Genomic DNA, 15,282 nt, shown 5'->3' on the forward strand with positions numbered 1-15,282 from the left:
GGCACCAGGAAATCTTGTGGCTCCAAATTTCTTGGTGCCCTACGCAGCTGTAGGTACTTTGCATATGGGTAGGGACGGCCTCTGACTCTCCTTGCATGAAATCTCTCTCAGAGACAAATTTTCATTGTAATTTTGATTAAACATAGATATACAGTAGTGATAACTCCCAAGAAATCATATGGTACATCATGCACCAAAGAACTGATTTAAAAACCAAATATGTTTGGGTTCTTTGCATTTTCATTTTGTGTCTTGAGTTTTTAGGTGCACCATGTGACTCATATTTTCACTTTTTTTTCCAAAACCACGTTAAAATCTTTTTTATCGGTATACTTAATGAAAACTGTGATTCAAGCAATCATTTGATCCCAGAAGCGTGTGTTTTCAAAAATAAAAACACCAAATACTGCCATCTTCATGGTAAAATTGCAATAGCGTCGGTAACACTGGTTATATGTATTTGTCTACCTAGACACATATGATGCTGGTATCAATGGACACCAATTGCACTGAATACAGTTAAGGATGTGTTTACATTTTTTCTCTGATACAGGCCTGAAGTTTGCAAGCTGAAATTGCAATCCACTGATTGACTGTTACCAATTCTAAACGCTCCATATATCATAAAGTGGCCTTTAGGTTCCAATGACAATTACACGCCATTTTGACTTCCCATTTTATGTTCCTTTCATAACTTTTAAATTAAAAATAATAAAACCTAATGTCCTGGTAAATCTAATTTCTCCCCATTCTCCTGTGAACACTGAACCACAAGATTTTTGAGGTAGCTGCCCTGGGACATCTGGGGTAAGGTGTTTGGTAAGATGCTGCCAGGTTTATTCGGCTGAGGAAGTCTCCTGATTTTTGTACCCTCACAGGTGTGCCAACCTTAGTCTGGAAGAAGGCTTTTCTTTGTGCAAATATCTTCATTCTGGATACATTTCTGGCGCTTGTCCTTCATTCTGACAAGTTTACTTTTTCCCTTCCAAACAGGGTCATCTGCTGCTGTTGGCAGGTGCCCTCCAACCTTGGTTCCCCAGCCCCCAAATGGGCCTTCGTAGTTCCTTTGCCAGGGTTGTGTGGAAAACAGCCACCAGTCAGATTTGTGCCATCAGGTTTAGGGGTAACAGTGGTGGTTTCTTGATACTTTCCATATCATGTCTTGCTTTCCTATCTGAATTAACACCAACATTATTACGGTCAGGGCCGGCTCTAAGATTTTGCCGCCTGGGCTTAAACAAAGCGCCGCCCTCCTCTCCCCGAAAGGCCGCCGTTGCCCAAGTCCCTGCCTCTCCCAGCACGGCGCTACACGCTCCCAAGCCCCCGCCCCTGCCAGTGCTGCCCGGCCGAACCAAAAACCCCAAAACAAACTCCCAGTGTCATCGCCTCTGCCCCGAGGAGTGCCGCCGCCAAGCACGTGCTTGTGGCTGGTGTCTGGAGCTGGCCTCTGGCTATCCCACTTCCTGCAACTGGCTGGGCAGGGTGCTGGGGGAAGGGCTTGCAGTGCTCTCATGGGCAGGTGCCAACGTCACATGATGCAGGCTTTCAGCCCCATCGTTCCATGGGCATCCTACCAGGTTTCTAGTCACGTTTCAACTGCCTCTGGTAATCCCTGAGCCAGCCATCTGGGGGGTCAGAAAGCAGGATCTCGTGAAAGTTTCAGCAGCACTGTGCTGTGTGTTATAGCAAGCACAAGGCTTGCAAGAGGAGTTTCTCACCGGGGGGCGTATTCACCATCACCCTGACCCCAGCCTCCTCCTTGTAGAAGTGACAGGTCTGTCGTTCCAAGCACCAGGGGCAAATTATTTGCCTCCTGCCTGCCCTGCCGCAGCAATTTGGGTTTTACACGTCCCTGTCAAGCAGGTGTCAGACGTCATCACAGCCCTTCCCTCCTCATCCCTGCACACTGTTCCAGTGGCTGGATCGGAGCTGGGCCCTCCCCTCTCCCTTTACAGACTCATGAGGAGATCCACCATCTCCTGAGACTTCCCAGGCAGGAGCCATTTGCGTGCGTGGAGCCGACCTTGCTCAGCTGGGCAGCAGTTGCTATGTGAGCTCTCCACGCTGAGCAAACAGGGAAGAGCAAGTTCACAACCTTCCTGGGGCTTTGAACAGGGGAGCAGAGTTCACCTGGGGTACCTGGCTGCCGGGCACAGCAGGGTTCAAAAATGGTGACCAGGCGGGATTCTGGGATTGACACCTCTATGGAGGCCACTTAGGCAATACAAACAACACAGAGTTCACACTGACATTGTGTCACTCTAACTACGTCGTCCTAAGCTCCAACACGCTCTCCTCAAGGGGGTTATTATGCCAGCATAACATGCGAGCCGAAGCAGCGTGGAGAGCATTGCAGTGCGGTACACCTGCATAGTAAGGTTGATGTCAGGCTGCCTTATGTTGACAAAACCGGCAGTCATGTAGACAGGGCCTTTGAAAGACCAGAAGTGGTTCACGGTGAATAGCCCTGGGGCAGCCAGATGTAGCTCCTCTGCTGGCCCAAAACGCGCTCTAGTTAAGGATTCACAAAGGAGCTCCAGGCACCTAGGAAAATCAATCAGCTGCCAGTCTTGTGAGTGGGGCCTGATCCTGCCAGCTTGCCAATCAGATTGGGTCCCATTCAAACATCTGTCCAGCGGAGGTGGAGAAGGTGGTGTTCCAATCACTCTGTCATTATTTATCTAAAGGCGGTGTATGCGGCAGCTATCTCTCGAGATACAAAGGATGATGTCTGCCAGGGGAAAGATGTTAACACTCCTTGGCAGAAGCCTGCATGTTGTGAAAAAGTTACTGGTAACCCCCGCCAACAACTCAACAGTTCAGCCATTAGGGGAAGCATGAAGCCTCACATACACAGTAAATTCCTGAACTTTGAACTGTCTTCTCTCTTCTGCCTTAAAGTAGGAGAAACTAGGCTCCAAACCAGTTTTCACTGACCAGATAATAGAAGTTACGGGGTCTGACAACCACCAATCAAGTGTTAACACGATCGGCAAGTGGTACTTTGTCTGAATGTGCAGGAAGGTTTGCCTAAGAGGAAATTTGTATAAGACAGAGTTTTTTGTACCAAGGTACAAGGCTCTCCTTTCTTCTGCAGAATAAATCAACCTTTCCTTATCCCTGTCTGGCTGTCATTGGCTCTCAGCCAGGCAGACCTGATATTTTGGTAACAATGTGAAATCTTTTAATGTGAGGGGAGCCAGTGTGCAGGTGGCAACCTCCTGAAACTTGAGAGGAAAGAGCCTGGATTCGGTAGCAGAGTAGTCCAAAACAGTCAGAGGTCTCTGTGCTGCAGCAGCCCTCATCTGCCTTTACAGTCGCAGAGAATTGGCACATCCTCAAATAGACCTGTTCTGCCATTGGGGTCTTCAGTAGTTTGGACTCTATGGGGTTTGACTCTCCACCCCACAGGGCTGAAGCACCAAGACCCCTCCCCACAGGGCTGAAGCCCTGAGCCACAACAGGTGCTCATGGGGCTGAAGCCCCAAGATCCCCTCCCCACAGGAGGAAGCCCAGAGCCCAGGCAGGCCCTCCCATGGGGCTGAGGCCACAAGCCCCGACTCTCAAATGCCACTTTCTGTCTGGTGGGCGGCCAAACTTACTGACCCTCCAAGTCACAGTGTCTGGTGTCTTGTTCTCCTCGGAGGGCCACCCTCGGCGAACAGTTCTGAGGGGCTGTTCAGACAAAGCACAGTCCAAACTTCTGAAGCTTTCCTGGGTGAATCCTCACTTCTTGAGTATTCTGAAATTAACTAGGTGCAGCAGGGGTGGCCAACCTGTGGCTCTGGAGCACATGCAGCTCTTCAGAAGTTAATATTCGGCTCTTTGCATAGGTGCCGACTCCAGGGCTGGAACTACAGACACCAACTTTCCAATGTGCCGGTGGGTGCTCACTGCTTTAACCCCGGCTGTGCCCCAGGCCCTGACCCCATTCCACTCCACCCTAAGGCCCCCACCCCTTCCCATGCCCTCACTCCTCCCACCTTCCCCCTCAGAGCCTCCTGCCCACCACAAAACAGCTGATCGCGGTGGGCAGGAGGTGAGGGAAGGGAGGGGGAGGCACTGATCGGTGGGTCCACCAATGGGTGGGAAGCGCCGGGGGTGAGGGAGGGAGCTGAGGGGGGGCTGCTGACGTATTACTGTGGCTCTTTGGCAATGTACTTTGGTAAATTCTGGCTCTTTCTCAGGCTCAGGTCAGTCACCCCTGAGTTACAGTCTCATCTTCAGTGATGTTGTATAAATCTCTGTCCCTCTTGTGTTCCCTTTTCTTCTCCCTTCTCGTTCATACTGTTCATTACTCACCATTTTTCTAGCCCTCGTTTCCCATCCCTGTTTATTTCTCTGTGTCTCTTACACTCTCCTCTGATCCCTGTCACAGACCATCCCCCTCATGTTCTCCATTCTTCCCCCCGAGCTTATCCCTTCCCCTCTCACTGGCTCTGGTCCTTTCCCCTCTCCAAAGTGTTTTCCTTTCATTGGTTTTATATTTAATTTTCACCCTTTCTCCAGGACTCTTTGTTTCTTTTGTTCTACTTTATCTTTTCCTTGTGTTTTCTCTGTTCCTTCTGACTCAGCCCAGCCTGGCCCCTTTGACTCTCACAGTGTTGCTAACTCCAGAACGTAAAAATCATGAGGCAGAACTGAAATTGACTCCCCAAAACATGAGGTTTCCAAAAAAAAAACATTATATAATGTAGCCTGGTTTATTTTATGATTTTTTAACACTCCCTGTCCATGCCCCATGGGTGTGACAAATACAGTGGTGCCAACCCTGCATCTACAGGGGAAGGTGACTTGGGCCCCTTTGGCAGGAGCTCTGGCTGGGAAATCCCAGTGAGATCTAATCCCACAGATCTGTACAAACCACTCCCTGCTGCTGCTTCTCCCCAACCCCCAAACCCTGATTGATTAATGCTGTGTCCCTGCCACCCCCACCTCCGCCTGTTCCCAGCCCGGCTGTTAGTGCTGCCCCCTGCCCAGCCCCCACCTCTGCCCCACAGGACCCCTCTGCCCCCCTGCAGTCCCCGAGAGTCTTCCCCCTCCCATCCCTGGGGCTGCAGAGAGTGAAGGGAAGGAACTTCCAGCAGCCATAGAGATGAAGAGAAAGGGGCTGGGTAGATGGGAGTCCTCAAGATCATAGAGACTTGGGTCCATGTGGCTAAAGAGGCTGATTTCCAGTTCCTCTTTCTGCTGTGTCTCAGGGACACAGTCTGAGCCGGGATCCCCGCCCCAACCAGAGCCAGGGTCGGATTCTCCCCCCAGGGACGGAGCCGGGCGGGAAAGTGAAGATCGGGGCCTCGCCACCAGCATCGAGCAAATGTCACCTGCCCCGGTCACAGTCCAGACAAACCTGGATCCTGCTGGGGCCTGTCTCAGGGGCAGGGGTCACAGGGGAGGTGAGAGCCTGGAACTGACCCCCCAACCGCTGCACAGCCCAGATCCCCCCCTCAGGGCTATGGCTGATCTGTCCCTTCTTCCCCACCGACACTCTGGCCACCCCCACAGCCCAGCATCCCCCATCTCCCACCTCCACCTCCCAGCAATGTCTCCCTGAGGTGAATCCCTCACAGCCCAGCACACAGGGCCGAGTGTCAAATCTCTCAGGGTTGTTGGGCAGTCGCTGCCGTGTGTCTCCCCATCTCACACTTTTCCAATCCTCAGACAGGACGAGTTTGGGATGAGCCGTGTCTGGATCCAGAGTCACATTCACTGGGAGAGAATCAGAGTGTTAGGGGCAGAGCTCGGCCCTGGGGGAAGCTGGGACCATTTCTTACACTCCCAGCAGCCCTGTTCTGGCTGGGACAGGCCTGGATCCCAGGAGCTGCCTCTGCCCTGGGCATCTGAGACTGAGCAGAGGTGTCAGTGCAGTTCCTGGGCATGAACTCAGCACTAATGTTGGTGTCAGGAGTGTTTGTGTGACTTCAGCGTGGGAGCTCCCCACTCTGCAGTGTGTTGTTAGGGCCATGTGTGTCATGGTCAGTATCGGTTTGGTTGGTAACTTTAGCTACAATCTCACGAAGACATTTTCTGATAATTTAAAGACAATCTCAGCTGCAATCTCACCCTGTCTGAATGTTCCTAGGAATCCTCCTCTTTTTGTCTCCAGTGCAGATGGCAGAGTGTCTGGAGGGAGAAAGGAGAAAGGAGACGAGATTTCAGGCTTTCATATTTATAAAAGCATCCCCACTCTGAACTCCTAGAGCTGTCTTTTAATTATGACAGAGAAACGCACCAAGAAATTTAATATAAAAAGGTCTGAAACCATCTCTTTCCACTCTCATTCAGATTCAAGCATCTCCCAGCAATGGGACCAACATCCTTGCAGCTTCACAACCATCCCAGGACAGACAATCTGTCAGTGAGATTTACTTTTCCCCTTCTCACTCCCTCCCCCACTTCAGACTCCAGTTGGTTTGTCTCATTTATTTACTGCCTTTTGTCATAACCTAGACCCAGATCATGGAAAGACTTTGGCATAAAGGTAACTTTACCCACTTTGGTCCCTTTGACACTACCAGGATGTTGAGAGTTTGTGAAATCCTGGCTCTAATTGTGAGCTGCTGGGTTTGTTTACTCATCATCTCTACGGAGAGTAGCACTAGGCCTCAGTCCATAGGAAGAAATAGAAATAATAGTAATACCATTTTATAAATGTGGAAATTGAGGGGTGACTCTGCTATTCAGTGGCTGCAGGGGCCGGTGCAGACCGTGGCACAGGCTGAGGAAGTTCTGAACCAGCCAGAGCTACATCCCTAGGACAATGCCCCCATGTGTCTTGCCCAGCGTGCAGAGTGTCAGAGGCCCAGCTTTACACTGCCCACCTCCCTCTATCCCTCATCCACCCTCCTCTTCCACCCACCCTCACCACCCCCACCCCATTCCCAGCCCTCTCAGGAAAACGCCTTGTGCCTGCAGCTGCTGTGGAGGAGGCACAAGAGGCCCCTGTGCTGGAGGGACATTTGGCCCAGACTAGCTGCCGTACAGGACCAGAGCCCAGTGATGGGCAGGGTCCAGCTTTAACAAATGGCCTTTAATTTAAGGTCTAGATTTTGGGTGACAACTTTTAGGCACCTGGGGCCTGGTTCTCATAGGGGTTGGGAATCTGCAACTCCCACTGACTCTACCTGCAGCTCTGGAGCTCATGGTTCAGGAGCACCTCTCCTGCAGCTCTCTAGTTGGGAGACAGAATCCCAGGTGCCCCAGATTAGGCCATTTTTGGGAATTTGGGACTGAATGTTGTGACCTTTGGTAAGTCATGCATTCATGTGAGACTTCCTGAGGCCTGGGCCTCTGCTACATGTGCTCCATTTGTCTGCTTTCCACTAGTTATTAAGTAAAGTATTGAGAATTGGAACAAGGTCATTTCTTATACACCTCTACCCAGAGACCCAAAATGTACTGCCCAGGAGCAGTTAGCAAAGTCCAAAACCCCCTATGCAGAGAACAGGGTCAAAGTGACCTATACATAATCAGTGGCAATAAACCAATCAGAAAAGAGACCAATAACATGAAAATAGCTTGTATAGCAAAAGCCCTGCCAATTAAAAAGTTCATGCATGTTTATTGTATGAGTTGTATAAGATACTTAATATTTGTAACAGTCCAAGATGATTGAAAAAACTAAAATATATAATTTGGATCTGTAAAGAGGAATCTGAACTTCACAGGGAATTTCCTGTAATCCACCTATGCCCCAGAAGAAGGTAACTGGCCACTACTTCTTTCAGTATGTCTGTAATTTCTTACTTTAATAGTAATTGCAATGGCAAGGCATGCTTGTGGTACAAATAAAGGTTTGGATTAGTCAACTGGAGCGTCTTGGACCCCAAGTACGTGGTACTCTCACCCAGCTATTAAATAGATCCATCATCTAATTATCAACCAATTGACCAGACCCATTCTATTCCCACAGTCTCAGCGGCTCATCCCAATTTCCCCTCCTAGATCCCTTCTCAGTACCTTTGAACTTCCTGAGAGTCTCCATGAGAGCAACATTTTTCTGGTAGAAATCACTGAGTCTTAATTCTAACTTAGGAGAAATCTCCTCTGGCTGCTGGAACTTCCCCTTCACAGACCTAGAGAGAAATAATTCCACATGATTATATTTCATTTATTGACTCATTATAAATTCTTGCTAGTGGATTACTGTTCTAATGGGTCTGTAATTCCTCTACTTCTCGCAGCCTCAGAGCAAGGCCGTGGCAGTGAAACCTTCCTCCCAAAGGTCCCATTATTAGTCTTCAGCACTGGCCTGGAGAGTCTAGCTCCAGGGACAAAAGGGGAATTGCGTCTCTATGGCCAATTCACTCCTTGGCCTCCATGCTCTGAAGCTGTAGAAATCTGCCTCAAGGAACTAGACTGAGGCACCAACTCCCCTTCCCAGGTCATTCCACACAAGTCTCCAAACAGCCCTCAGCTGGGAAGACTCTTGACCACTGCTGCCCTGGGCTGAATGGTGACCAGGGCCCCAGCAGTGACAGGCCCAGATTCCATCCCCAAAATCCTTGGGCAGCCAGTCCCCCAGGGATGTGACATCTCTAGGAAATACTTGAGGTCAGTCCTTCCCACTGAATGGAGAATTCCAGAGTCTTCTATAAAGGGTAAGTACCTCAAGATGAAGTTGATCAGAGAGATTTTTATACAAAATATGACCTTCCCCACAAATTTGGCTGTAGAGCCTGGGAGAAGCGGTGGTAACATCACCACCAAGTTCTTTCCCAGCATTGCGAAGTGTGAGGAGTGAGAGAGCCACGTACCTGCTGAAGGTGTTTCTGACGTCCTAGAGGAGAGAAATAGAGAGAGGGAATTTCAGTCTCCCCTGACACACTTAGAATTCCAGAAGAAGTGATTTAGCAAGTATGGTGGAAAAAGGCTGTAATCTGGCCCCAGGGCCATGCATTTACTGAGCTAATGAGGCTTTTCCACCTTTTACATCACAGTGTCTGTAACATTTCAGAAATAATAGTCATTCACATCTCTGCAATACACAGTGAGTTACACAGTGATCTCTGACTGCTGGGCTCCTGTGCCCATGTTTTAGGAGCAGTCTTGTCCCTGTGGTGGAGTCTGGAGTATTTCTAACTCAGTCTCACCTGCAACGATTCAGTCACTGGCTTCTGACACTTCCCCTCCATCTCACTGATCACGTTATCGAGACGGGAAATTTCCTCAGATAATTTACTGACATTTTCATTCTGTATCTTCACTATCTCCTTGTCCAGCTTCTCTAGCTGGGCCAGCAGGAGTCGCTCTTGTTCCTCCAGGAACTGCCGCAGTTGCTGAAATTCAGACACAATCTTCTGCCTCTCGGTTTGTGTATTTCTCTGTGAAGGAAAATAGGGCAAGGGCTGGTCAGGGACATGGGTGGAGCCTGGGGTCCTTTCATAGCGCGCGGAGTGTATAGGAGGGAGAATTTTTTTCCAAATTCTAAGTCATCTGACTATGAACGATATCATGTGGTTACTAGAGAGAGAATTATCTCACATCTTTCCATTTGGCCCCAGAATCTCATAACGGGACGTTCCCATGTCTGACATGGTCTGGATAGTGCATTATCAATGGCTTTGGCGATGGAGATTCAAAGAAGTGGGTGGTGACAATACGAAAATACTAAGGACTGTAAAACAACACATCTGGACAACACCCTCAGGCAGGGCCGGCTCTAACATTTTTGCTGCCCCAAGCAAAAAAAAAGAGCGCCGCCCTGCCCTCACGACGCCGCCTGACCCTCCCGGCGTCGCATCGCTGCCCAAATCCCCCGCCCAGCACGCGTCAGGCCGCCCAAGTCCCCGCCCCACCAGCACCACTGTACCACCCAATCCCCGCCTCCCAGTGCTGTGTCGCGCGCCCAAGTCTCGCCTCCCCAACTGTCACACCGCCCAAGTCATCCTACCCACCCCCAGCACCGCCTGGCCAAACCAAAACCAACAAAAACAAACCCCGATCGCCGCCCCCTCCCAAGGTACTACCCCAAGCACGTGCCTGGTAGGCTGGTGCCTGGAGCCAGCCCTGCCCTCAGGCATAAAAAGTGAATGACAGGAATGAAGAGATTGTCAGAGCACAACAGGACTGTAAGCCAGAAATGAGCAGAGGGATAATTGTTCAGTCAAGAAACGAAGACTTCACAGCCAGGGACACATGTCTCTATTTAAGCTGGAAGTTAAAACAGTAAACAAAGAGGATTCCTCAAGCTATAACTGAACATCCCCCAAACTCTGAGCTAACAGACAATCAAAACTGTAAAACCGAGGCGTGAATGTGTAACAAGGGCGCGTTGTTTTAGTGCACTGGATTTTCTAATTCAACATTCTGTTATTTCATTAATGTAAATTGTTTCCTATGAAGAGAGTTCAATTACACTAACAGTAGTTAATATACAATAGATAATAATAGTTACAGTAGTTTATGTCAGTGGGTTTCAACCTGTGGTCCATACAGACAATAGATTTCCAAAGGGGTCTCTGCAGCCCCAGTTCAAAATTATCAAATGCAAAAAGGTTGAAATCCACTGGTTTATGGTGTAGGCCTAAATGGTAATTCCTGCTAAAACAACTAATTTTGATTTACTTGTGATTATTCCCCACTTAACGGATTTCTGCTTTACCCCCAACTGATTGAGATAAAAAATAATTGGGCCTCTAAATTGCCCCTGCCTCTCGTTATTGCTCTGATTCAGAATGCCCCTTCATCTGGGCTCTTTACAAATGCAGGTTAATGATGATAAGTACCTACCAGATATTCCTGGCTTCTCTTCTCTCCGCTCACTTTAAATCCCAGGAGCGTTTCTCTCTCTTCCTTCAGCGTCTTCAAATGGGCTTGAATCTTCTCCTGAAGAAACAGAGACTGACTTGAGTGGTATTATTTTTATTGTTAGGAGTGAGAGTGTGGGTGGGAGCTTTTCCAACACAAACAAACACTCTACTGATGAATGGAGAACCCAGTAGGTTTACAATATCAGCGATACCAAAGAATTAAAGTCATATTAATGGATGCTGGGAGAGTTTCATTTTCAGACTCCTTGAAATTGTTTGACCTTTTCCCCCCATTGATTTATACCAACATCACACTGGCGTCACATCCTTGGATTTTCTTTCACTATGAAATATTCTGTTTTGAGGAGGCTAAACAAACAAAGTGATACAAATCCCAGAAACCTACTGTGATTCTCAGAGGAGACTGATCTCCACTGAATTTCCGCCCTGAACCCTGATAGAATTGACTTGGGCACTAGGACAATCCACATTAGGTGTTTTCATTGTTGTCAAGAGCAGTCGGGTTTGCCCTAGTTCTGTCCTGGGCTCTTACAGAGGCAGCGCTGCCTGGGTACCTGTTCCCAGCTCAGCTCCCAGAAGCAGTGAGTTCCAGAGATTTCAAAATGCTGCACTGTGGGAGAGCAGTGTGAGGATTAGTGGAACCACTTCAGCTGGTTCTTCAGCCTGACACAGTCACCACCGCCCAAGGGTTAGTTTTGCTACAATCCAGTCTAATCCCCATGGTATTTGGCATGGACCTGCGCTGTCTGGGGCCCTTTTGTGTGAGGACTCAAGGCGCTTGGAGTCCACATGGTGTTTAGGACAGTGATCTCCTCTAGTGCAGGCCGGCGGCATCAGAATTTAACCCGACGTGGAGCAGCACAGGAGTTCAGACCCAGTGGAAAACATCATCTCCCTGCTGGGCCTGCCACCTTTATCAAGGCATCTTTCCCTCTAATGGCCTTTCTTAATTATTGCTCAGTCAGGACACGGCGATAGCTGATTACTCCCAGTTCTGGGTGATGCAGGTTTGGCAGAAAACGTTTCCACTCTCCAGAGTGACAGGTTCTCTGAAATACTCCAGACAGATGGGACAAGTAGGTTCATGCTGGAATTTTTCCACAGGCTCCCTCTGTGGAGAGCTGGACTCAGCCCTGCGGTACAGGAGCTACCACTCCCGTCCCCACAGGGCTGCCCCTCCGCACCAAGCCCACAACCCATCTACAACTTCTCATGACTCACTGGTGGGTCACAAACCACCATTTGGGAAATAGCACCTAAGGGGGTCTCAGCTCCCTAACCCTGATTCTGAAGTTTCTGCCGAAGTCCACAGGAGGGAGAGGAGACTGAGCCATGGACTCCCGCTTGTGCCTGCTACAACTCCATCACCTAAAACATTCCCCATAGAAAAGTACAGGCACCTAAGGATGCACCATGGAAAATGGACAGCTTTGAAATCTGGATGACCTATCACAATTGCCAGTGTATGCAAACACAACCCTCTTTAACTGTCCCCCGCTCCCAGCCCCGGTTCTTTCTTTATCTACCTGCTGCAGATTGTCTTCCTTAGACTGTGGGCTCTTTGCCTGACTTGGGACTGGGGACGATGTGTACCTGGTCGTGTGGGTCCCTTTGAAGGCACTTAACACCACTTTGACCCTCCTCTCTCCACTGTGCAATAACAGAGCCAACTTTGACTCCACTAGGAGTCTTGTTACATGCTGCAGAGCTGAAATCTCTGATACCTGGGTCTAAGCATTAGACCTCCCTTGGGCTAGTGGTGCACCAGCACTGAGGCTCCCCTGCTACCAGCTAAACTCACTGAGCGCTGAAGTTACTAAGAGTTGAGATCACTGAGAGCTGTGTTAAGTTGGGGAGGCTGAAGACAAGTTGGTGAGTGGCTAGCAGGACGGCTGGCAGAGAGGCACGGGAGAGTGGAGCTGACAGCAGGACGGCTAGTGGATTAGGTCCTGCTTTGAGCAGGGGGTTGGACTAGATGACCCCTTGAGGTCCCTTCCAACCCTTACATTCTATGATTCTATCTCTGTACAGTGCCTGGCACAACACAGGGCCCTAATCTCTCATTGGGGCCCAGAGATGCCACTGCAATAGAAATCAGAACATTCTATTGATTACAAATTATTATTGTCATTATTAATGTCAAGATGGAAATCTTTATGGGCATATGGTTTTCACACTGAAATCTATGGCCAAAATCTCCAAATTGAAATCTGCAGGCCTAGCACTCTCTCCCTGTGGCCTCAGGAGCTGTGGAAGAGGAACAATGCCGGTCACAGGGTGTCTGGCCCTATAAAGAGAGAGGGGTCTCAGCCCCACCTGTGATGAACCAGTTCTCCTCCCCAGGTGGGGAGAATGAAGGAGCAGTGATTGGGAGAGAGGGGGGTGTCATGTAATCCAACCAGCCCTGGGGTAGGTAAAACAGAGGCCTATGGAAAGCCAGAGGGAGGAGGCCTTGGATTTTCTTCAGGGTGATAAGGCCGAACTCCAGACTAGAAGACCTGGGAGTCACTGCTGGGAGAGCAGGGGTGTTACTGGCCACAGAAAAGCCCTTGTGGATTCTGTCTTCCTCGAGTGCGTCATGTTCCCCCTCCTCCCTCCCAGTGCTTGCTACCACAAATCAGCTGTTTCATGGCAAGAAGCACTGGGAAGGAGTGGGGAGAAGCGGAGCCGCGACATGCTCAGGGGAAGAGGTGGAGGCGGAGGCAGAGTGGAAGTGATCTGAGGTGGGTGCAGAGCACTCACCAATTTTTCCCCATGGGTGCTCCAGCCCCAAAGCACCCGCGGAGTCAGCGCCTATGCTTGCAGGATGGGAGCTCCACTCCTGTGCCCCCCGCCCAAAGTTTCATGAGGGTGGGATTCCCTTCCTGTCTGTGTGAGGAGCTCTGCAGGAAAAGGTTGAAGAGGATAAGTGCCAACAGAACAGCCCCAGCTACATCCTACTGCTCCCTCAGCCCCAAGGAGAGGGGGAGCACAGACATGGTATTTATAGCTTTGGGAAGGGGTGGAAGTGGGGAAGGGCAGAGAAGGGGGGTTATTCAGTGCCCAGGACTCTGTGTATGGGGAGCAGGAGGGGTGGGGTGCGGATTCATCACTCCCCCTCCCTCCAACATGTCAGCCTTAGGATGTTTATGGAGAGCCACACTTCTCCACCTGCATGAGCCTTGGGAGGATTCCCAGTTGCTGGGAAACCCCCCTAGGCCTGAAACCCCTCGTTCCTCTCCAATGGAGCTCACTGAGTGGCTGTCTGGGGCTAAAGGAAACTCTAATGCTGGGTATCAGGGGGTAGCCCTGTTAGTCTGTATCTACAAAAACAACAAGGAGTCTGGTGGCACCTTAAAGACTAACAGATTTATTTGGGCATATAAGCTTTCGTGGGTAAAAAAACCTCACTTCTTCTAATACTGGGGGAAGGTGAGTTTCCCAAGGCTCTGGTTATAAAAATAACAATAGGTTATTTTCCTACCTTGAATTCTTCGGCAGCTTCCTTTGCAGGAATGACTGTGTGATCTCTGTGCTCCTGGGATCTGTCACACACCAGGCAGATGGGGATTTTGTCCTCTTTGCAGAACAGTTTTAGAGGCTCCTTGTGTTTCTCACACAGTCTCTCTGGTTCTGGTTCCCTCCCTGTCTGCAACCCAAGTTCTCTGGCTGCTTCCACAACATTCCTGAGCTGCCTGTTCAGCCTGAGGTTCCTCTGGGGAAAGATCTCTCTGCACTGAGGGCAGGAGATATCAGTAGCGAATACCCCCCAGCACTGGGTGATGCAGGCTCGGCAGAAATTGTGATCACAGTCTAGAGACACCGGCTCTTTAAAATAGTCCAGACAGATGGAACAGGTCAGTTCATCCTGGAGACTTTTTGCTGGATTTGCAGCAGCCATGGCCTCTAGTGCAGGAAAGAGACAAGAGAGGAGTTTAGTTTCACTTCCTTCTCCTCAGAAATGGGCTGATTGAACTTTGTACCATTAGGTGTTTCCTTTCTGGGTGCAGTTTCATGTGATTTCTGTTGGGGACTTTAACCCCGACAGCAAAATTCGTTGTCTGATCACAGAGAGACAGGCAACACCAGCAAGGTCCGATCTAAAGCTCTTTATTGACAAGTGCACGCGTCAGTAAAGAGCAACTCGTCTCCAGTGAGAACCAGCCTCTCTTTACAGCTTAGCATTAGCCTATATAGACAGTTTTATTACGCCATACATCACTCACTTGAGCAAACCCACCCCCTTTATTTAACAACTTAAAACTAGACACTTTTAATATACACACATGCCTAGACTTTATGTCTACAACTTTAGATTATTAATTATATCTTAACAAAACCCCAAAAGTTAGAAATACAAGGGAGTTTTAAACAAACCTATAACTCAACCAGAGAGTTAAAATCTGAACCGTGGGATGCTAGAGTTTCTTATCAGTTCTTCAAACACTGTCCTTAGCACAGCTGATGCTATGCCAGGAATGCAATCCCTGGCTTATCTCATGTTTTCCAGGGCTTTGTGAAACAATGCTGC

At 49.3% G+C, this 15,282-nt stretch overlaps 1 protein-coding gene across 1 annotated transcript; it reads right to left on the reverse strand.

Moving 5' to 3' along the window:
* Positions 1-5,671: 5,671 nt before the first annotated feature.
* Positions 5,672-14,652, reverse strand: LOC120383970 (zinc finger protein RFP-like; the record flags this gene model as incomplete). The annotated part of the gene is made up of 7 exons (XM_039502296.1): positions 14,236-14,652; positions 10,732-10,827; positions 9,093-9,323; positions 8,757-8,779; positions 7,960-8,075; positions 6,064-6,123; positions 5,672-5,709 (listed from the first exon to the last, which is right to left on the reverse strand). Coding segments are annotated over exons 1-7 (981 nt in total), but the record flags the coding sequence as incomplete, so codon positions are not given.
* Between the last annotated feature and the right edge of the window lie 630 nt (positions 14,653-15,282).

This window comes from Mauremys reevesii, linkage group 15, assembly GCF_016161935.1.
Source record: "Mauremys reevesii isolate NIE-2019 linkage group 15, ASM1616193v1, whole genome shotgun sequence".
Lineage (NCBI taxonomy): Eukaryota > Metazoa > Chordata > Testudines > Geoemydidae > Mauremys > Mauremys reevesii.